This window comes from Musa acuminata, chromosome BXJ2-6 (genome assembly GCF_036884655.1).
Source record: "Musa acuminata AAA Group cultivar baxijiao chromosome BXJ2-6, Cavendish_Baxijiao_AAA, whole genome shotgun sequence".
Classification (NCBI taxonomy): domain Eukaryota; kingdom Viridiplantae; phylum Streptophyta; class Magnoliopsida; order Zingiberales; family Musaceae; genus Musa; species Musa acuminata.
This window is the reverse complement of record NC_088343.1, coordinates 1,945,264-1,967,895: the sequence shown is the minus strand read 5'-3', so window position 1 is coordinate 1,967,895 and position 22,632 is coordinate 1,945,264. Positions and strand designations below refer to the sequence as shown.

Below are 22,632 nucleotides of genomic sequence, written 5' to 3'. Positions count from 1 at the left end.
CCATTAAAAGTTTAAGCCTTTATACGAGATATAATATTTATATCTTAAATAACACATGGTTTAACTCAACACAACAAATTGGAACATAGAAATTTCAGCAATGATTTCATCTTAATTTTTAATCAATATCATTATATTTAAAAGTTTAAGCCATAATATGAACTTTTTTTCTTGCTTATTTATTTGTGAAATATAATAATGGAAATATATCAAATGACAGCACAATTAACATATTTTATTTATATATTTTTTGATTAAATAAATTAAAAAAAATGATTCAATCACTATTATATTAGTAATCGAGTCCATTACTATTATATTAAAAATTGAATGTGGAGGAATCAAAGCCCATCATTTTCGTTTTTTTCCATATAGCGCCTCTGTTTTCGATTTTTTCTCACGCAGGCCCCTATTTTCCCTAATCCTCAAAAGATCCTTCGTTCCCTTCCTCGTCGCCGCGAGGTCCGCCCTTCCCCATCGCCCCGCTCACCTCCGCATGGACGAGCTATTCCCCGTCATGCGATGATCCCATCCCACTGCGACTCTCTCGCGACGCTCGCCGCTGCCCCTTGTGCCACCGCCTACAGAAATGCAGCCCAATGTCTGCGTCTCCGCCGCCCCACGAAGCAGACGAAGGGAGGGGGGAGACGTACGGCGGGGCCGACGCCTCCTCAAGCGGTTCGCCGCCATTGATCTCCATCCCTGCTTCGCCCAGGTGAGCTGACGACTTCTTATGTCGATCGTTCTCGAGGTTGTCGTCAGCCCTGTCGTAGGCCACCCCCCTCCCTTCCTCTGCTTCATTGGGCGGCGGAGGCGTAGGTACGGGTTGCCTTTTTTTGTCGGCAACGACACAAGGGGCAATAGTGGGCGTCGCGAGGGAGATGCAAAGGGAAGGCGCCATCGCACGACAGGGAAGGGCTCGTGCACGCGGAGGTGAGGGCCGCGACAGGGAAGGGCGGACATCACGACGATGAGCGGGTTAGCAGGGACGGAGGCGACGGGCGGGGCGAAGGCGGGGAGCACCGGCGAGGAAGGGTATTTTCGGGATTACAGAAAATAGGGGCGTATATGAAAAGTGACGGGAGAGAGAGGGGTGCAAAAATGACCAATTCCATATATATATATATATATATATATATATATATATATATATATATATATATATATATATATATATATTACTTGCCATCGGCAATATATGTCAATGAGCCAACGGGGCATCCCATCGCTCCCATCTGCTTTAAGTTATACGAGAGACCGACAGGGAGTGAGAGGCCATTCTGTTCCGTTCCCTTCTATAGCAAATCCTCTTCACTGAATCAGACCATAGACTAGGGAAGTGAAGGCAGAAGGAGATGGGGTCTCAGCTGCGGTGGCCCGTGACGTGCTCATGGCCATCCCTTCGCCCTCTTCCCCGAACCCTCCCGACCTGCGCTATTCGTCGTTGCAGGTTACGATCTTCTTGCTCTTCCTAAGACTTGTCGAGGATCTTTCTCTGGAAATGGATTTTGATGGTTGGGGCGGCGGCGAACGATGTCCGTGTATTCCGTTCCTTCGCTTGGTCGACGACTGCTTCATTCTTCTCGCGGAAAGATTTTCTCTTTGATCTTATGTCTTGTCAAGATAGGATGCGACCGGTCTCTCCAATCTGAAGTCGTGTTTTTATGCTTTTCTAGATTCTTTTGGAGAATCTTTATTCGGTTTGGGGTTTTGCGATGGATTTTTGATGCGGTGGTCAGTTGTATCTATGTGTTTTGTTCCTTCACTTGGTTAACGGTTAGTTTAGTTTCCTGATCTTCGTGAGTTGCTACGAAAGAGAACGATCGGTTTCTTGAATCTAAAGCTATGCTGATTTGATCACTGATGAAGGTTTCTGTCAACTGTTTGTTTCTTTCTACCAATTCCAAATTCTTTGTGGGTTGATAAGAATGATTAGGAATAAATGTGAAGGAGTCAATGAAGTCATTGGGATGGACGTTAATATTGGAAAGTTTTTTTTTTTTCTGTTGAGTGTGATGATTACCTGCACCCATGGATTGTTTTTTTTCTGTTGCTCTTAAAAGTTCGGCCCTTAGTTAATACTGTCCTATATTGGATAATTAGTTATTTGAATACTGTTGTGGACACGTGGTTTATATTGACTGGATCTAATTGGTGGATGGTAATTGTATCTTTGAGCAGTCTTTACAAAAGTTCTATTTCTTTATGCATAATGCTATTTCAGATGGGTTTCCGCACTCAGTCACATGTATTATCATCTAAAGACAATATTAATTAACTTCTTGTTGCAAGTTATGGTTGCACAGAGAAATCCAATGTTTTTTTCCATAACATTTATGTTAAAGCTTTTAACTAATATCTCACTAATGATATTGAGGCAGTGCGTCTTTCTTTCAAACTAGGAAAAGTTGATCATGATAGAGAAACACTAAGGTGAGGAGGATCAACAACTAACAGATTTAGTCTAGATTTAATGGTGTAATTTCCACTATTGTGCAGAATTTAGAACTCATAGCCTGACCTACAACCTTATTTGTTGGTATGATAATGTTTTGGAAGAAGCCAACTGAATGCTTCTTATGACAAAAATAAATCACAAGGAAAAACTGATAAAAATAGCTTGACAAGCTTAAATGCGTGAGAAAATTGATAAGTAGATTAAGATCATGATTGTTTGAGAAAAGTCGGTGAGAGAGTTATAACAGCTTAATGGCTGTAGCAGGAGGCCTTCTTATGTCACTGACCACTGCAAGACATTTGTTAGAGGCCGATGATCCTAGATGTTTCTTAAGACTTAGAAGACCCTTCCCAACCAAGTCAACTAGAGCTTTTGTAAAAAAATGACTTATTGTGCTTGGCTTGTATTGGTCAACATTCTCGCAATGTGATTGGCTTGTATTGGTCAGCATGTGACCCTTGTCATCAGTTGTGTCTTATTGTGCTGTTGGCCAAAAGATAGTCCGTGTTCAAAACCATTGAAAAGCGTAGCCCGTGATACTTGGTGAGAGTCTATATTAGGTAGTAACTATTGACTTTGCCAGAACAATTGTCTGGTCTCACTGTAAAATTTATCATAACTTAGGATTGTACATGTGGAAAGTTGGAACTTGTAATATTACAAATTAGAAGTTTAAATGTGGAAACTTGTCTGTGTGATTTGGACATGGTTGCAAGAATCTCTGATGCACTTGTAAGGCAAGATGAGTCAATATAGATGATGGGATTGGATGAGAGAAAGATAGAAAAAAGAAAACTTGGTCATCAATTTAAGGATAGATGCCATTCCTTTTGATTGTTCATTGACATCAGCCTCAATAGAGCTAAACTTCAGCAAGGAATAGACAAACTGATATTAATTGGGAATAATAGTCTCTTGTTATCATCATAATCAGAGAAGTTATCTTTGATTCTAAAGTCTAAGCTGCATCTGTGACCATACTCTTGTCTCCAAAGTCTAGGCTGCATTTGAGGCCATGGTAGTTTGAGGAAAAAAAGTTATTAAAAATGGCATACAGTTCTGCTTCTTTTTTGCTTGATGTAGTAGCTTGAGTGTATCGTCTAATCTTATGTGCCTAGTCATTGACTGACTATCAAAAGCAATTTGGGTAGAGAATTCTGATCTTCTTTTCTCACTTGCCATTGGTGATTCACCATTGCTTCAATACTTAAGATTAGGACTATCTGTTCCTCTACTAGGAGCCGCTGACACCTATCGATTATTTTATTTGATCAAATCATAAGTTTATATATACAGTAAAATCTTTTTGTTCTTTAAGCTGATGTATTTTAATAATTAGGTTAGATAGTCAGTTGATGCAGTACAAGACTACCAGTCTCCTTTCTTTTATGGAATATTCTTGTTGCTTGTTGTGTAACTCTAATAAAATGCAGTCTCACTAACAGGAATTCTCTCCATTTTCAATGTCATTGCACACAATCCTCAGTGACATGTGCCAGCTATTTACAAAAGTACTCTTCAGGTGTGCTCCATATCTTTTACTCACTGAGAACATTGTGACCTTGTTATATAGGATTTCTTCTAGTCTTGTCATTTATCTTCAATATTTTAAAAAAGGATGGAAACATCCATTTGATAATTATACTTGATCATGCCATTTTCACATTTATGAAAGATGTTACATGGAAACATATTTGCTTTAACAATTAGATGTGCCCATGCTGACACTGATGTTCATGATAAAACGTGAATATATACTTATAGTATGGCTTTATATAGCTAATATGTTTGTAAAAGTTATTGGTAGAATATATATGTCTTATTGTGATCCAGTGACCTTAAATATTAAGCATGGTAGGAAATTATAATTCTCAACTTATATGGTCCATCAGTTTCTTTCTTCTTTTGGACCAAATCCTATTTACATTATTGTGCTCCATTTACCCTGTACTTTGTTATTTTTCATGTTCACCTTTCTATTAAACATAGTGTATTCCGCTCATACATCATTGATGTCAACATAGTTCTGTGATTTATCTTCCACATCATGTCTATTTCTACCAGGCACACATTTGAGATTTGTGCAGATGGGCTATTATAACAAGCAAAAATGCCTTATATTCTGTGTTTCTAAAAAAGTGTCATATTTTGTGTCTTTCTAGAATAGTGTTATCTTAATATCCCTTAGATCTGTCAAAAAATTGGAGGCTCTGTTCATAATGATGTTTTATATATAGGCGTTTGTCTTTAAGAATTTGTGCTTTACAAACTGTATATACTAAACATGCATGGTTAAGTGCAAAAGTTATTTTTTTCGTTCCTAATTATGTTTGTGCCAACTCGTGATTTTAAACTGTAAATAGGAAACATGCATGGTTAAATGCAAAACCTACTTTTTTCTGTCATGACATATGAACAGTTTAAGCTGTTAGGCCTATCAGAGAACTGCGGATTATCGTGTTCCCAGAATTATTGCTCTTCTTTAATGTTTGGCCTTAAAAGTACAACAAGAAATTTAATTCTTCCTGCATGCAGAATGACCTAGCTTTCATGGAAAACACTTGCTTGCTTAATTGGCTTGCCTTAGAAGTTAGAATCTTACTACGAGCTTTTAATAGGTTGAGATTGTGTTGAGAGCAATCTTAAAATTCATTCAGATGTTCAATGATGAAGACTCTAATATATATCTTTTCTCCTTGGTGTTAATGAGAGGTTTATATGTTGAGAAAATGAGCTTATACACAATCTCATCCATGTGTTAATGCAAAGGTTGAATATGTTTTCGTGTTAATGCATTTGATCTTTGATATTTATGGCTTCTTGGATGGATATAAAGAACACAAACAGTTTATATTAAACTGACTCCATATATGGAGGATGTTCTTGTTATTTACTTAAACATCCAAAATTAAAATATAGTGACAGTTGATGAAACTAATTTGTGTTCATTTTTTGGTATTAAAACTCCCTGTTTCTTTTTCTCCCAGGAAAAACAATGGCCAAGTCAGCAACAAGATTGGATAACATACGGACTCTCAGTTTGCACATCTTGCGTTTTAGATCACTCATCACCAACTCTGCAAATAACACTAGCAAGAATATCATCTTTGATAAAAACTATATTGTAATGCTTACTTAATCACACCTACTTTTGCCTCCTGATATGTGTGCATTTTGCTTTGGTTCAATAATTTTGTTGCTGGATGATTGTAATGGCAATTTTATGCTTATTTCAATTTTCAGTAAGCTATGCAGGTGCTTATTATATTCCCTTATTCAATGATGCCACTACTAGAACCCATATATTGAGTCAATGGTGTACTGAAGAATTTGGCTTGTTTCATTGGTGATGTGAAATAGTAATCTCATACTTTCAAATTTCAATATCTGCTACTTGGTGACTGTGAGAACAATTCATAATTACGGATTAAAGGAGAAGATTAGACTGAAGCTTTAACTGGCTATTCAGTGGGACTGTTTACTGCAAATCCTCATCATATGCTTCATCATTATCCTCATCATACAAGGGAATCCTGGCAACATTTAGGCTTAATTTTCTGTTTGTTCTTTCTTTTCTTTTACCTTTATGTGATATGTATCTGAGTTCTTTGTGGTCTTGAATACCTTGTATTAGGTGGTTTTCATACTGTAAGACTGAATGTGATGGGAACCAACTATATGAAGCCCTAGAAAAGTTGGGAACTTGAAGTTCTCTCGGTGATAGTATCTTGAACTCCGTAGATCTTCACCGATATAAGTTTGTTCACTTTTTCCTACAATTTGGCAATGGAGTAGTGGTTGCTTGTCTTACGATAACAAAACTTCCAATATGTCGACAAGAGAAGGGGGAACAATATCTCGGAGTCTCAGACAATAATAATATTTTATTAATTAGACTAAAATTTTGCAGTAACTTGATATAAGATGAACTTAAAGGACTTGAAGAGTTTATTGACAATGATAATAGCCAGTTTTTAATAATAAGCGGCTTTTCATTTGTTGATGAGTTGATGACTCATGACTGACAGATGTTGGCCCTACTAAAAGAACTTTATTGTTAAGCTTCACGTCATTAGTCTTTAATATCTTTGTTTATGCATCAAATTGTTTTTGTTATTGTTATGTTGTGAGCCATTTAAATCTAATATCTTCGTTTGTACAACAATTTGTACTTTTAATCTACGAATAATTCTCAGAAATGATTCTCTGATGAGAATAAGTTTTTTTTTTCAGAACAGTGGAAGAAATCTTTTTGTCAAGAATCATGGATATTATTCATAGTCAGAAACTCAGAATATCTTAATGCTATCGAACCACTTCTAAACACTTGATGTGCGGTGTGTAAATTTCACAATCAAACATGTACATTATGATTATGGAACAAATTTATATCAGAAGCATTTTATGATTTTTAGTTCTGTATATATTTACTTTGGATAGTAATTGTGAAACAAGTTTGTACCAAAAGCATGTTACAATTCCTAATTGTAGTTCCATCTGTTCTATTTTCTAAGCTTGTTTGTCTAAACATTTTGCAGGTTTTTCAAGTTAAAGTACTTTTACGCTGCGTATCATTCTACTTTTTGTCCAGATTGGCATGGTCAAATACTATTCATTTAGTATTGAGGACAATTTGTACATTACCATGGTGTGGCAGTACCTTGCCTTTTGCTTGTTTGTCCAACTCTAGCTCTATAAACAAACCCATTCCTCTTCAGTTAAACGTATCTTTTCCATCATTCCAAGAACTTAAATGGAGTATTGCTCGACTTTATTATTTATTCAACATCCAGCTTGAACGAAATATTGGCATGTAAGTCTAGTAGCAGGATATTTCTACTAGCAAGTTACCATTAACTTCTGAATTGTCCTTTTCATACTTTTTTGCTGTTGACTAGCAAGTATACTTTAATTCTATACTATTAAGTGCCACTAAGGGAGCTCTAAATCATCTTTACTATATTGCCAAACAAGAATTGCTACTTTTTTGTGGCATGGGGGCAATGCATTTCTGGCATAATGTGGTTCCCTGTATGCTGGTCAAAACACCCTTGTGCCTAAGAACACTAATTTCTTTTTGCAACCTAAAAACACAATATAAAACTTGGCCTAATCATATGTCAGCACTCTTACACGATTTGAAATGACATGCCTTGATACATCTGGTGTGGTGCATCTTGATTCAGGCTGGTACATGCCAAAATGACATGTTGATCCTTGTTGCCACTAGGAGCTTTTTTTTATTCAACTATGTATTAATAAAAGTGAAACTATATATACCACTTTCCAGCATGTTACAAATTTACACGATGAATCATCTACACTAGGTTTTTCTTGTTGAAGTAGTGGACTTTATAAAACTTTTACTAACGAGTTAAATCTAGAACCATTTTCTCTTATCTGCTACTCATATTACTTGTAATTGTAGGTTTTTTGTGGTATTACTTGTGGCATGTTTCTCATTCGTTATGATTGGAGGCATCCTATTCTACAAATTCAGGTTATCGTATATATTTTCATCTGGTCCTTGTCATCTTACCCTAGATGTTCTGTTGCTTTATTGTCTCTTATTGCCTTGATATTTATGTTGTCTTTCTTCTACATAGAGCAAATATATGTCAAGAGTAGAATATGTTTTCTGTTGCATGTACTCATTCCAGAACTCATGCAAGTGTAATATTCCATTTAGTTTCATGGCTTGATTGTTGGACCATACTGAAGGTCTGTTGGTTCACTAACATATGTTTATTGGAAAGCTGAAGTTGTGTCCTGCAGATTGTAAAAAGATGACTCCATTGTAAACCAATTTATTGCATTTTGTGTGCTATGTAGCAAACTTGATTTTGTTTGTTCTCAATTTTTGTAGTAGGAATCATTTTGTGATTATAAATTCCTCAACAACTTGAAGGTCTGAAACTCAATAAGATACTTGCAGATTTTGGCCATTTGTATCGATCAAATTCTTCGGTGGCCTCCCTCCTATATCAACCAAGATTATCCTTTTTTGAAATCATTACATCGGTGGCCCCAACAGTAGAAAAATGAAATGTGTTATCTTTTGGAAAAAAAATAATATTGACCAACTACTCCATATTGATGGAAGACAATTTGCCTCAGCATTTATCTGAATAGTTGCATCGCAACTTGAATAACATTGCTCTTTGAATGAGAGTAACCGAGTATATGAAAGAAAAAGGATTATATGAGAATCCAGAGATAACATGGATTTATTGAGAAAGTACTCCGATTCTAGAGGGTATAGGCCAAGACCCTTCATTTACATATTTATAAAATTAAATTACTAATACATTTGTAAAGCTCATTATTAATATTTTTTTCCTACTCTTAAGTCCTAATAAAATAGGATTGCTCAAATACAAAAAATACTCAAGGGACATGACTTCCTGTTTTAGAAAATTTGGAAGCCCATAAAAATTCACATGTAAAGAGACCTTTTGAACTCTCAATACTCAAAGTCAAACGGCTAAATAACTTTACTTAAGCCATATGATACCTGAAGTTGGATGTCTTAATATCAATGTGATTCAGATAGGACTTTAAAAACAACCACATGATAATGAAAATACATCCAAAAACTATAGGAAAAATAAAAGACCGAACCTTGACTGGATGACGCAACCCTGACTTAAATTAGCTTAACCCAGAACTTAAAATTGTCCTACACCAGTTAATTTTATTGTGTTCTTGTCCTAAGGATCTTTCTTCTGTCAATGTCTATTATCAACAAATGAAGCACTACCAGTTGAATTCCTGTACTCTGGATCAGTGCTCATGTGTTCTGGAGGATTGAGGATTGGCTGCATTTGTGATTTTGCTCCACTGTAGTTTTAGTATGGGATCTTCCTTTTTTATTTGATTTCCCATCCCATTCTCCTTTTCAGTTAGTCTGGAAGCATTACTTCAAGTTGTACAATTCGAGGAACTTGTAGGATTTGCATTAGTTTTGTCAGTATGATTGAAGTGTGGCATGTTCAGTTTGCCGGTTGTGCACCATGGTCCATAGCTCTTTCTATTTTCTTTAGGTAGTTCATAAGTTTTTGTATCGGACCTTGTTTTTGATCTATTAAATACATGGGAATGGATTGGAAGAAGGATCAATGAGAGGCTAACAATAGGCTTGTGGTGTGAGACTGTGGAATTTGTTATTGTTATTACAGAAGTGAACAAGAATATAGATCATATGAAGTATAAGTGATAGAGAAAGTTGGAGGTTTGGAATTAGTTTGTGAGTTAGGACCAAGTTTACGATATAATATTAAATCTGTGATGGACAACTATATTTTATAGAAAATCATGATTGCCACAACTCCTAATCAGTTATATTTTATAGACCAAAATGATAGCGGATGAGTGTACGATAGAAAGAGAATTAGAAGAGAAAAGAAAGTTAACAGATTAGAGCAAGAAGACCCAGTTAGAGAGGAGACACCTAGGCCTTTGACCAACCATATCTAATCAATTAAGAAAAGTTGTGTTACCCGATATTTGTAATTCTCCATCTCCTAATCCCAACTATATAAGAATCTGAAACAAGCAAAAATATTTTTTTCTTTCTATTTTAGGAATCATGGAAGCCCAAGATCTCAAAGGGACTACAGTAACTGGCTAAACTCAAATAATGATAGAATCACTTTCTTAACCAAACCCTGGTTTCAAATACCGGTGGGTATAGTAGGTGTGGACTATGAATCACCTGTTTGTTTACCTATCTGACCACGGACTTGTAGCAGATCATAAGGTCCAACACCAGTCGATATAATGTTTCATTACATTTTAGTGATACTAGATGGTGCATATCTGTTATCTCACTAGTCCAGTATTGATTGGTATTAATTTTCTATTGGTTTTTCGAGTAATTCAGGTGGTACACATTGATATAAGGCTCGATATGCAATATACCAGTGCCGTAGAGGTTTCAGTATTGAGATCAGTAATGGAACGAGATCTAAATTCTTGAATTATGCTATACCTAAACTGACTCCTGTCACTGAAAGAACTTAAAACAGGGTCTGGAAATATCATAAAATAATAACCTAGAATATATGGTTACTTTAAATTGCTTGCCAAGTTGCCATATACTTATGGGATACTTGTTAGGTATAATGGTTGTAAGATATTTTCTTGGATACATCTTAAAAACTTCCTTGAGATGTTTTACTTTTTAGGTAACTATTAAAAAAATACATGTTAGATTATGGTTTTATGTCATTGAGTTTAAAGCATCAGATTATGAATTTTGATGATAATTGTTTATCATTGAGTTCTTAATCTCTTTTCTACATTCTAGACATGTTTTATTGCTATAAATATTTTCTTTCATGATTTATAGTTATGCACTGCCAGAGCATTACTTGTTCAACTTTGTCATGTATAATTTTTAATTTAACTTATTTTTTATTATGATATCTATGTTCTTTATTTTATTTTCTTGTCATAACTACATAGTCCTAAGCTGTAACATGTCATGTCAGTATCTTGTTCCTTTAACCACACTTCATTGATGACTGCTAAAATAAATGGCTAAAAGTTCATTTTTAAAACTGCAGAAAATGGGAAAGCCCAATCACTCAGTGTGACTTGATCTCAAACTTAAATTACCTATTGTTGATCCCACTAAAGACATGCCCTGAACCATTCAGCCTGTCATTGACTTTAAATTTTTAAATAAATTTTTTATATTTCAAAGTTGTCTATAAATACTTTTCTTCATTCTAAACTGCATCTCCTGTACTTATGGTTGTTAAATTTGCTTCTAAGATAATGTCAGTTTTTGAATTCTATATATATTTTTTCTTGACAAGCTAGTGTTCTGCTTGCTTAGATGTTCATTGAGATCAGCTTTATGCCTTTATCAGTTGTTGATTTATCAGTACCTGCTTCAGTTGCTATCCTAGACATCTCTGTATAACTATTTGTGATCTGCTTATTTAGGAACAAGGATCAGTCTTTGGAAGATTGTTTTTGGGAAGCTTGGGCATGCCTTTGTACATCTTCTACTCATTTAAGAGTATGATCAAGTATCATAGCAACAAACTGATATTCTTTGGATGTTTTATGTTTTATCCACAAGTTATCATAACTCATACATTTACCCTTTTTTTTTGTAACATGGTGGTAAATGATAATGGTCTAAAATTTAGGCTGTTATGTTGTTTGGCAGCAAAAAACTCGTGTTGAACGTATTCTTGGTCTTGTCCTTACTATTTGGGGAATATTATTCTATTCCCGATTATTAAGTACAATGACTGAACAGTTTCGAGTAAGTTTTTCTTTAGATTTTCCATTTATTTTTTTAAAATGCAAAGTGTAAGATATACCATTTCAAGCTAAGAACATATTCCTGCACCAATATATGCTGGCAGAACAACATGCAAAAGATTAGAGAAGGAGCACAGTTGCAAGTTATGGAAAAGGATCATATTATTATCTGTGGAGTAAATAGTCATCTGACTTTTATACTAAAGCAGCTTAATAAATTTCATGAGTCAGCCATTCGCTTAGGTACAGCCACAGTGAGGTAATATTATTTGCCTGTCAATGTACTTCATCTTAGAGATGTGTCCTTGGGAGTTGGGACATTACTCCTAAGTCCTAACACCATATTGAACACATTACATATCTGCAGGAAGCAAAGAATTCTTCTGTTGTCTGACCTTCCAAGGAAGCAGATAGAAAAACTCGGTGATAGCATCACCAAAGATTTGGACCATATTGATCTCCTGACTAAAAGGTGCAATATTGCTACTGAATTTTCGATGATATGTTTAGCAAATATTATAAAACTTCAGCTTCATTAGAAATCAAAGATGATTCTTTACTTGCATGTCCTTTTCTTTCTCCCGATTAATCACTTCTTATATGTATGCAACTGCTGCTTTGTACTCTCGTTTTGGTTTAATGAGAGCATATGTTAAATCTTTGCTTAAAATTGATGTCAAATAAATTTGACATCTACATGCGTATTCTATTTAACAGTAACCAACCTTTATGGCGAAACATAATGGATCCTCAAATGCAGATTTGTCTTGTTACCACCCAATAACTCTTTGGTCATCATATCTTATCAGTGTTACTTAATGTTCTCTCTTTCACGCCATCACTAATTCGAATCTCGGTCTAATGTGTTGGCAAGTGTTCATATCATATAGTACATAAGGGGTTCCTTAAAGATTGAAGTACTTGCAAGTTGCAAGAATAAAGATATTTTCTGTCAATATTGGTATTGTGTGTCTATGTATGTTGATGCATTTCGCACAAAATGTACCTTGCAACCAGTTCATGTCATACCACTTACTGGAAACAAAAAAGAGCAATGAGTGCCAAACCAGTGAACCATGACCATGCAACCAATTGATATTATACCTGTTGCTGGAAATAAGAAAAAAGATATTTGAGTGCCAAACTGCTGTGGCCCATGCATACTTCTCGTCAGTACAGAAACCTGAGCAGCAGTGAAACTTCTTTACTTTGGTGGTCAATTAAAAACCATCGAAGCCTTCCTTTCTTTTGCATTCGTCACTGGTATATTGTCCAAGGATGTGAACTGAACCATGCCCGTTCAAAATATCTATCAAAATCCAACCCAATTTCTTTCTTCATCTTATCTTTCTACCACTATCTTCCACGGTGCTCATTTCTCCTCCACTTCTCTCATTGATGTAACCTTCTCTCATCTTATTGGGTGCCTGAGAAACAGACAATTTAAATTTTTTATAAATTGATTTTTTTCCCTTTCTTTGACAACATAATCAGCAGGAAGATGATGTTATGTTGAACTTTTGTACGATATCAGTTGTTGGTTAATGTGGGCATGATACATGCGACAATGGTGCCTTGAATAGAAGTATTATAGTTGGCTAATTGGATGATTTAGAAACTAAGCAATGGAAGGAAAGTAATAACACGATTCTGAAAAGTTTTTGCTTTTGTATGAAACTCTAACTGTGTGAGATGCCTTTTCAAAGTCTAATTTGATGACCAACATCTGAATTGCATTTGTGTGACTGAAGCAGATAATCTCATGCACTGCCCATAAATTATCTCGTGATTGATCTTCCTTTGTTTACAGCATTCTGAGCTGATGAGCTTTTGCAATATTTTCATCAACTATTATGCCAGCAGCTTTGCAAAAATTTTGAAAATGCAGTTGAGCAAACTTCTGGAGCAGTAGTCTCATAATGCATTCTTGCATTCAGCATCAGAGCAGTACTGGGATGCTTAATCTGTCCATCATATTTTTACTTAGTCTTATACACACCTCTTGCATAATAGAGAGGTACCATATCTTCAGTTCCACACTAGGTTTGTTTCAGTTCATTGTAAGAAAGGTAAAATTGCTGATCCATATCAGATGAATATAGGATGAAGATCCATGTGAATTACCTCTAAAAGTGATAATTTATTTTAAAATTACCAATGTATGCTTTAGATCTCTGCATTATTAGGAAGTTTATATCATTTTTTTGGCTTCTGATACCATTGTTAGTTTGTTACCAAACAACACTATGTAGAAGCCTAGGAGGATTATGTTTGGATTATAACACTCAAGGTTCTGAATATTGTATCGTACCAATATACCGATCAGCTATTGGTACGGTACATACCGAGCTGTACTGAACGTATCAACATATGGTACACTAAGATGTACTGATGTACTGCTCATACCGGTCTTCTATCGGATCGGTATGTACCGCTCATGCCGAGTGGTACGGTACGGTATTGCAAACCATGATAACACTACAGGCATGTGAAATGGTTGATAATTACTCTGTTTACTTTACAAAACCAGATATATTGACAATGATGCTGAATGTCATCCTGTAAACTTTATTTCATTAAAGTCATTAGCTTCTTCATAATATATTTCCTTTATTGTAATGTTTTTAGAAAATGTTGTCATTGCAGTTGCAGTCTAAGCTTGACAAAATCTTTTGAAAGAGCAGCAGTAGACAAGGCACGTTCCTTAATTATTTTGCCAACGAAGAATGATCGGTTAGTATAACTTATAATTCTACTTATTCAAAATTATCAGGCTTTTCAATGAAAAAATTATTGTAATCAGAAGTATTTAAGTCATCTTACCAATTTGTCTAAGACATTTATTTTTATGCTACAAGAAGAAATAGGTTGAGTAATTAATGCATTGTTGGTAAGTTTGAAGTAGCACCAGCCACCAATTAATGATAAATGGATGAAAATTGTTTTGATTTGGAATTGTCAATGCATAGTTAAGGTGATATTCATACCACCATATAACATAAGACACAGGGGTATGTCCATGTCATAGCCAGAGTCAACCCTGATGGTTCATCTTTTACTTTGTTGATTGACTGGATAGAAAGCATTTTGTTTCCACTGACTTAAAAATGGATTTCATGTAGTCCATGACTCCATGCAGTATTTTCTCCAAGGGTGACTTGTTTATGAGTTCCGGTGCAATTTTAAAGTAAGATGTGCATTACATGTGGTGAGGTCTAGTAAACTGTAGTTGCTGGTTTTATGAGAGGAGATCAAAGACAGCGGCAATTGTGTTGTGAGTCTAGGGACATTGAAGTATGTATTCCCTGATAGCTAAATGGACCATAGTTGTGTTACGGGTTATGGCAAGAATCTTTCCTTGCGATTACTACTGGTATAGGACACCACTTGGCTTGAATCTTCAAGTTGGATTTTACACAAAAAGTTGCTTGCATATACTAACATTTTGTTTTGGTTTTACACAAACTGTTTTGAATTAACAGTTTTTGTTGAATAACATTTTGTTACTCAACAATTGCTGGCAATTTGGTGTGGCAATTGCATATGAAGGTGCGAGTTGTCATATGGATCTCTTACGGAAGTCAGTGTAAACTCAAAATAGTCAAATCAAACAATGTTGTTGGAAACTGTAATATGTTTTCCTATAAATGACAGCTAGAAATTTTCATTTAATTTTGACATCAAGAATGCTTGATCTTTTTGTGATATTCGGATGCTTGCTGTTTTCATAGTCTTGTTTTCTATGCCACAATGATAAGGGGAATCCATAACTAGGATCAAGAATTGTGCTCACTAACAACTCATAGTCTGTTATAATTGTTTTGACTTTTGAGAACTTTGCAATTCTAAGTAAGATTCATGTGAAATTTGTCAATGATATATTGGCCAGATGCAACTAATATGCAATAAACAAAATGCAGAACCCTTTTTTCATATGATGGCTTGCATACTGGAATAATACTAAGAAATCAGAAATATAGCACAAATAGTTGTTGATTATCCTATGAAAGACCTATGAGGTCTTATGAGATAAAAAACGGTGCATATTCTGGTTCTCGTAAAACTGACTTAGTTATGAGATGGAAAATGATGCTCATAAAATTGACTTATGTGTCTTATCTGATTGGTTAGTGTATTGTTGCACAAGTGATCACAAGTGATGAGTCTCATGTTCTTGTCCACGTGTGAGTGACATACACCGTAATAAGAATCCAATATAAAAAAATTGACTTAGGTGTGTTGAGCTTGTCCGGGTACACGATTGCAACATTTTTCAAGCATCATGGGCATGCATTTCAGGGGATACATTGCAGCATCTGAATTTATGCTCAAAAATATTATTGCATCTATAGATGTTCACAAAGATTTCTTTCAGTTACATTTTTTGAGAATACTCTATGTTAACACACCAGTAGCATATTAGACTTTAACAATGCTGATTGTTATGTGGACTATTTCACTGCCAGTAGTTCAAGTGATTTCATCCTAATCTACATGGAATTTCGTCTTAGTTCTTTTCTAATGCTTTACATGTTGATAATTTGCTTATTGAAGTTAATATAATCAGGTATGAAGTTGACACAGATGCATTTCTCTCATTGATAGCTCTTCAGCCTCTTCCCAATGTGGCATCTGTCCCTACCATAGTGGAGGTATATTATTTGTGCAGCTGAAAAGTTTTATTTTTAAAAAGTAATTAATTGAAATGCTATGTTGCTAACAGAGAACAACCTCTTGATTTTTTAGTTCTTATGTTAGTTTAGTTTCTGAATTTCTGTAACATCGAGAAGTTAGTGCTCCAACATATGCTAATAAAAGTCCACTTCGATAGGAAACATAAAATGTTGAAATGATGGCGATTAGATCCAACAAGTTTCCTTCCTTGCCAGATTATTCAGGTTGTGGGGCATGATAACCTTGACATTGTCTGTGATAAAATTGCACTAGCATTTCTTGCCATAATCTGGAATTTTGCTTGAGTCAGTGCTTACTTATTTATTTATATTCGAAGTTGTGACCTTGACAATTTTTTTTTCTGAATGTAGGCTTCCAGCTCTACTACATCTGAACTTCTTAAGTCAATCACAGGCCTGAATGTGCAGCCAGTTGAGATGGTTGCTTCCAAATTATTTGTTCAGTGTTCTCGGCAAAAGGGTCTCCTCAAAGTTTACAGACACTTGCTTAATTATCGAAGTAATTTTTTCCCTAACTGCATGATGATAATTGAGATTGACTAAAGAAAGAAGTGCTATTATTAGTGCAATAAAAGTTTAAAAAAATGTTTTTATGCATTAGAAACTCTGCTTGTCAAACTGATTGCAAGATGTTCTTCCGTAAAATATTCTAAAATATTATATTTATGATGAAAATTTTTGATCCATATATTCTGTTAGGAAGCATTTATATGGTCATATATTTTATTTTGTTAAGTAAAGTATTACTTAAATGAACTTAATATAGTTATAAGTTATAATTCACTTATATGTTTTTTTAATGGCACATATGTTTTTTTTAGCAGAATGTAGTAGCAAATGCCATATTCTGAAATGTTGAAGTTTCTTCTTGTTTTCATCCTTAAACTGTTAATATTGTTGATAACCATTTGCCACATTGGCATGTCCATTAAGTTGCTTCCTAGTTAAGCCTTCTACTTAATTTTCATTTCTTCCGTTTAACAAGATTACAAGCATGTAGCACGCAAGATTATTTCTCATTATACAGTTAATACAGTCACCATCTCTTGTTTGATTGATTTAGATGGTTTGCCATGTCAAAAATTTTTCTTGCTTCTAAGATGTTTGCTTTTAGTATTAAGAAACTAGTCATTTCCTTGCTAAATCATTTTGGTCTTTGAAGTGATTTACAAATGTATCCAAGTTATTCTGGTACAAAATATTAAAGACAATGTATTATAATTCCAGATATTGACAATAAAGAAACCTTCTTTTGTACAAATGAAAATTGATGTCTTTTAGAGACATGATCTAATAAAGGCTTTGCTTCTCTTTTTATCCCATAAAATGTTACATGACTTCTATTTGTCCTTGAAGCTTCATAATCTATCCATTATTCTGTGCATTAATTCATACTGGGCCTATTTTGGATTCCAATTTGATAATTCTTAATGTCTGTTACAGTAAGTCAATATGAAAATGATCATGCTTGAACTAGAAATCCGGAGGATTAATGAGCTAGTAGATCTCAAAGTGCCAGATTCATATACATCCTGAACTTTTTTGATTGCATGTTCTAACTATAAAATTTGGGGATTTGGTAGTTGATGGGTTTGATGTCCTCAAAATTGATCGACGGGGTGTCCAAATAAGATTATGAAGATAACATCTTTTCATTAAATAAATGGAATTCTTTTTATGATTTTAGTAATGACAGTGGATTTACTTACCTCCATGGAGTCTTGATGTTTGTTTTCCTTGCTTACAGAAAATGTGTTCAACCTTTGTAGCTTTTCATGTCTAATAGACTCCAAGTACAAGTATGCAAGACAAGCCATCCAGGAGGTAGAACTAAAAAAATTTATAAAATGCTTTTTTCTTCTGTAGATTCTGAGGTATAGTATTTATCTAATCATTTTTTTTTACTTTCTCCAGGCAGTGGTGTGTGGCCTCTTTAGATCTGGAAAAATATATTTTCACCCAAATGATGATGAAGTGATTACACAAACAGACAAAGTATGGATATCCTTTGATACTACTGAACATCATATTAATTCATGCTTCTCTAGACATCAATCTTACAACAATGTCAATAAAGACTAAATGAATAATTTGTGTTCACCCATTGGTGGATGGTAGTAGAAGTGTAGAACTATGATAATGTTCTTCCAATTTATACTTCCACTGGAAAGATTTCATCACACTAGTATTTGCTGCTAGACAGGGAAAAATTGTACTAAGTGTTATGTACATGAAGTGTTTTCCTACTACTAGGAGGCAGCAAGGCCATGCATAGAAGTTACTTATTATTCTAACATGATATTTATTTAATAACTGCCCTAGAGCATGAGCCTTGGCACCAAGATAAGGTTGTTCTTTTCCATCTGGGTCACTAGTGTTTTAGTTATAAGAACAAGCCAAGGGGAACAAACTTTTGACTTGCAGGAGTAAAGGATGCTCATTAGCTGTGCTGCCCGTTTTGTATGATTCCCATCCCACAAGGATCCAAGATTTATGTTCAATTACCCAGTAGGAACTTACTAGGGAACATGCAGAAAATAAGAAAGGCTTTACAGATTTGCTAGGTATATTGAGATAGAAGAATAAATGAAACTGATTAAGTACATGGTCAATATAAAACAAAGTTGATACTTGATACAAAGAAGGGCATGATCTTTTATGTTTCTACATGATGCCTATTGATTGTTTAGACGTTTTCTAGTGGTTCATCGAAACTATCACCTTCTTAATATAATTTATCAAATCTTATGAGTAAGTTTTTTGAGTTTATGCTTGTTGGTTAGTCATAACCACCAATTTCTCATATACTCTAATTAATCTGGTCACAACCTAGATGATCCATATTTGTAATGTTTAAATCATAGGACCAAACAAATTTTCTACATAAGGCCATCTAGCTAGAATAATGGATCAAAATTGGCAGGGCAGTCAGTCATGATAATAAACCAAGCATTGTTATGCTTTTTAAATAAGTATTTTGTTAATTACAAATGTAGTAGGTGTTTTTCAGTTGGTAACATTCCTAGACGTTTATCATAACACGATTCACAAACAGTTTCCTTGTTTGCTATGCTTTTTTGTCTCCTAACTTTTATTTCAATCATAGCTGCTTCTTATAGCTCCTGTTTATGGGAAAAAAATGCCACAAATGTTGCTCCCGGATGCATCAAATTTGCAGCATACTTCAAATTATCAAAATCTAGAATGCTCAGAAACTGAAGTTTGCTTTGACACCAAGATTAGGAAATCAAGGCTCGAAAATATAGTAAAACGCCCTTCAAAATCAAGTTCCAAGGTATGACGGTAGTCAAATGGCTCTACAACAGTATTTTAGAAGATTATTCATTGCTTTTGACAAGTTCCAAACTTTGTGCAGACTAGTGATTGGCATCTTGGACCACGAGAGTGCATATTCATGATTGGATGGCGACCAAGAGTTGCTGATATGATTCGAGAATATGATTATTACCTTGGACCTGGTAGTACATTGGTCTGTTCCAGATACTTGGAAATTAATGCAAGTGTTATTTTCACATGACTATATAAACTTTAGAGAAGATAAGAAAGCATTTTCTTCACATGACTTTACATAGCACTTGAGAAACATTTACACGAATATTGTACAGGGTTATCTAAAAAGCTGTTGACCCAGTTCCTTGCATTTGACCATGCTATTTCTGTTCGTTTATTGAGCACTTACCTAAATAAACTAGAATAATGTTGGTTAACTTCCAAAAGATTCTTTTCATATCATTTTCAAATCTAATATATCTGGGAATTAGTGAATAAATATTTGAAATGAACTTTTAGTCATGGAAAATGCATACTGAATTTTGTAGGAAATATTGTCAGAAGCTTCCATCAGTGAAAGGAACAGTATAGTGAACCCTGTGCTCCAAAGCCAATTAAAGAATGTCAAAGTTTCTCACAGGGTATCTCTCTATATATACATATTTAAGCATATCGTGTACTGTATTAGTGTGTTTGTCTGCATGTTTGTCTTGCTCTAACAGGCTGTTGGTTTGTGATGATGTTATGCATAGATGGGCAATCCCATGTATTATGAAACACTGAAGGAAGCTATATTAAATATTAGGAATTCTTCGTTGAAGGGGGATGATGTCCCTCTATCAATTGTTGTGATATCTGACAAAGAATGGCTTGCTGGAGGTAATTTCTATATTAATGCCCATTTTCAAAGTATATACTCAATTGACATATCTTTTTCACAGATCCATCCCAAGCAGATAAACAAACAACTTATTCCCTTCTTCTTGCTGAAATTATTTGCAAAAAACATGGGATAAAGGTTTGCTTGTTCACTATTGAAGAATTCCAGTTATTTGTGCCAGTGCATTTAACAAAATTGCTCTTCTGGACTTTTTATAGCATGCAGCATCTGATTAATTAATTACCTACTGCATAAGATTTGTGTTACAAATTGTCTCCATACACCAGCACTCTTATATCTATTTCTGTTTTAAAAAACAGCACTCAATTAGTTCTTGAGATCATTTATTTGTTATTTTGGTTCTTTGAAAACATTTGGTTCTACACCATGCAGCACAGGTTAAGCATGGATAAATATTGTGGAGCAACTTGTGAGAGAATTTCAGTTGCAAATCTTTATAACATTTATCTTTTTATTTCCTCTAATTATCTATATTGGTTCATTGGAGCCATATCAGAAAATTGCTGTAGATTTTGGTCTTCTTGTAAACTTTACATCAATAAGAAATTTACTGGTTGATTTCGGTTCCTGCTCCACTTCCAGACAAAATGAGAATCTGAGAAAGCATAGATCATCCATGTGCTCCCTTTTCTCCATTTGTATTATTCTTATTTCATATCGAATTAAATTTTGTTTTACTGCATTTGTTTGCTTTTCAAATTCCACTTCATAACTCGAATTCTCACACTCTTCTTTTTTTCAGGTGGAAAACCTAGTTGCTGAAATTGTTGATACAAGACTTGGGAAACAAGTAATTCTCTAACTTCATTAGCTACCCAAAGAATAAGGAATAACAATTTTATGAATCGTTTCATCTTCTGTATAGATTTCAAGAATAAGACCATCCCTTTCATTTATTGGTGCTGAGGAAGTGATGAGCCTTGTAACTGCTCAAGGTATCCCTTTTTTTTCTTTTTAAGTTTCGTCACTTTTGGTTATGTTTGCAGACACCATCCCTACTGTTTATAAACTAAATAAAGCACACCCTGCCTTCTGGATGGCAGTGGCAGAAAGCGCTGAGCTGAATGAGGTTTGGAAAGACATCCTTAATGCTGAAGGAGATGAGATATATCTGAAGGTATTTTCTTATCTTCTTTAATTCCAGTCTCAATTGGTTTCATTCATTCTAATCTCAGGAGTTTCATTGTATTTGCCAAATTCTGCGACTGGAACATTTGTTCATAATGGGCCTGGATCAAACTTCATTATGAATGATTGTGGTCGGAGACGGGCCAGGCCATTACCAGTGTGTTGTTCAAGTAAATAGTGTCTGAAACACATTATACCTTGCCAACAGGATATAAGCTTCTACATGAAGGAGGGTGAGACGCCATCTTTCTTGGAGCTATCTGAAAGAGCAATCCTACGCCGAGAAGTTGCAATAGGTTATGTGAAAGGAAACAAGCAGGTAGTTTATTTGTACTGCCTACCCACACAGTTTCACTATCACTAATTTGGATGCCATGTTAACTTCCTCCACATTATGTTAGGTTATAAATCCAAGAAACAAGACGGAACCTCTTTTCCTGGAGAAGACAGATTTGCTTATTGTAATCTCCGAGCTTGAAGGGGAACAACCGCTCATTGTGTAAAATGTTTTTTTTTCTTTGGAGTATATATTATATGGCAGTGAAGTTGGAAGATCTTCTGTTCATGGTCGGAGTGGTGGGTTGTTATGTGCAAGGATGATCGTCCACCTTTTGTGGCAATCAAAAGTATCAATATAGAAATACAAATCTGTGCTCTGAAATCCTTAAGCATTCTGGTTATGCAGCAGCAGCTGGATTTCACAATCTGTATATTCTACATCCTTTGCTTTCTTTTGCTAGTTATGGCTTCTGTGCAGCTGGGATCGCTTCCTTGTTCTTCTTGAGAAGTGCAACACACTAACCCACTTCAACCAGATCTTGGCCCCGGTAAAGAGGCTCTGCAGTTCCTCACCCCGAGTACTCGACTCGCGAGATCAGTTT

The 22,632-nt window shown here is 34.9% G+C and overlaps 1 protein-coding gene across 6 annotated transcripts; it reads left to right on the top strand.

Annotated features, from left to right (window-relative positions):
• Positions 1–1,204: 1,204 nt before the first annotated feature.
• On the top strand, positions 1,205–22,412 carry LOC135586585 (putative ion channel POLLUX-like 2). 6 transcript variants are annotated; one of them, XM_065111289.1, is made up of 24 exons: positions 1,207–1,450; positions 3,892–3,980; positions 5,446–5,582; positions 6,997–7,271; positions 7,887–7,958; positions 11,411–11,486; positions 11,640–11,738; positions 11,842–11,996; positions 12,105–12,209; positions 14,384–14,470; positions 16,305–16,389; positions 16,783–16,930; positions 18,179–18,255; positions 18,346–18,426; positions 19,538–19,726; positions 19,808–19,921; positions 20,271–20,363; positions 20,475–20,601; positions 20,664–20,740; positions 21,366–21,413; positions 21,489–21,558; positions 21,667–21,740; positions 21,960–22,070; positions 22,153–22,412. In XM_065111289.1, exons 1-24 carry the CDS (start codon positions 1,356–1,358, stop codon positions 22,252–22,254), a joined length of 2,586 nt encoding a protein of 861 aa, XP_064967361.1. In that variant the 5' UTR covers positions 1,207–1,355; the 3' UTR covers positions 22,255–22,412. The 6 variants fall into 6 exon arrangements, 5 of the variants coding, with proteins under 5 accessions (XP_064967363.1, XP_064967362.1, XP_064967364.1 ...); XM_065111290.1 differs by lacking the exon at positions 20,271–20,363 and having other exon boundaries at positions 1,206–1,450; XM_065111291.1 differs by lacking the exons at positions 19,538–19,726; positions 19,808–19,921 and having other exon boundaries at positions 1,205–1,450.
• Positions 22,413–22,632: the final 220 nt, after the last annotated feature.

Bases quoted from the DNA above. Each gene is read 5' to 3' on its own strand.
- LOC135586585 (XM_065111289.1), top strand. From the start codon at position 1,356: ATGGGGTCTCAGCTGCGGTGGCCCGTGACGTGCTCATGGCCATCCCTT. The intron at 20,602-20,663 runs GTAATTTCTATA...TCTTTTTCACAG, and splicing joins CAAAGAATGGCTTGCTGGAG to ATCCATCCCAAGCAGATAAA. The intron at 20,741-21,365 runs GTTTGCTTGTTC...TCTTTTTTTCAG, and splicing joins GCAAAAAACATGGGATAAAG to GTGGAAAACCTAGTTGCTGA.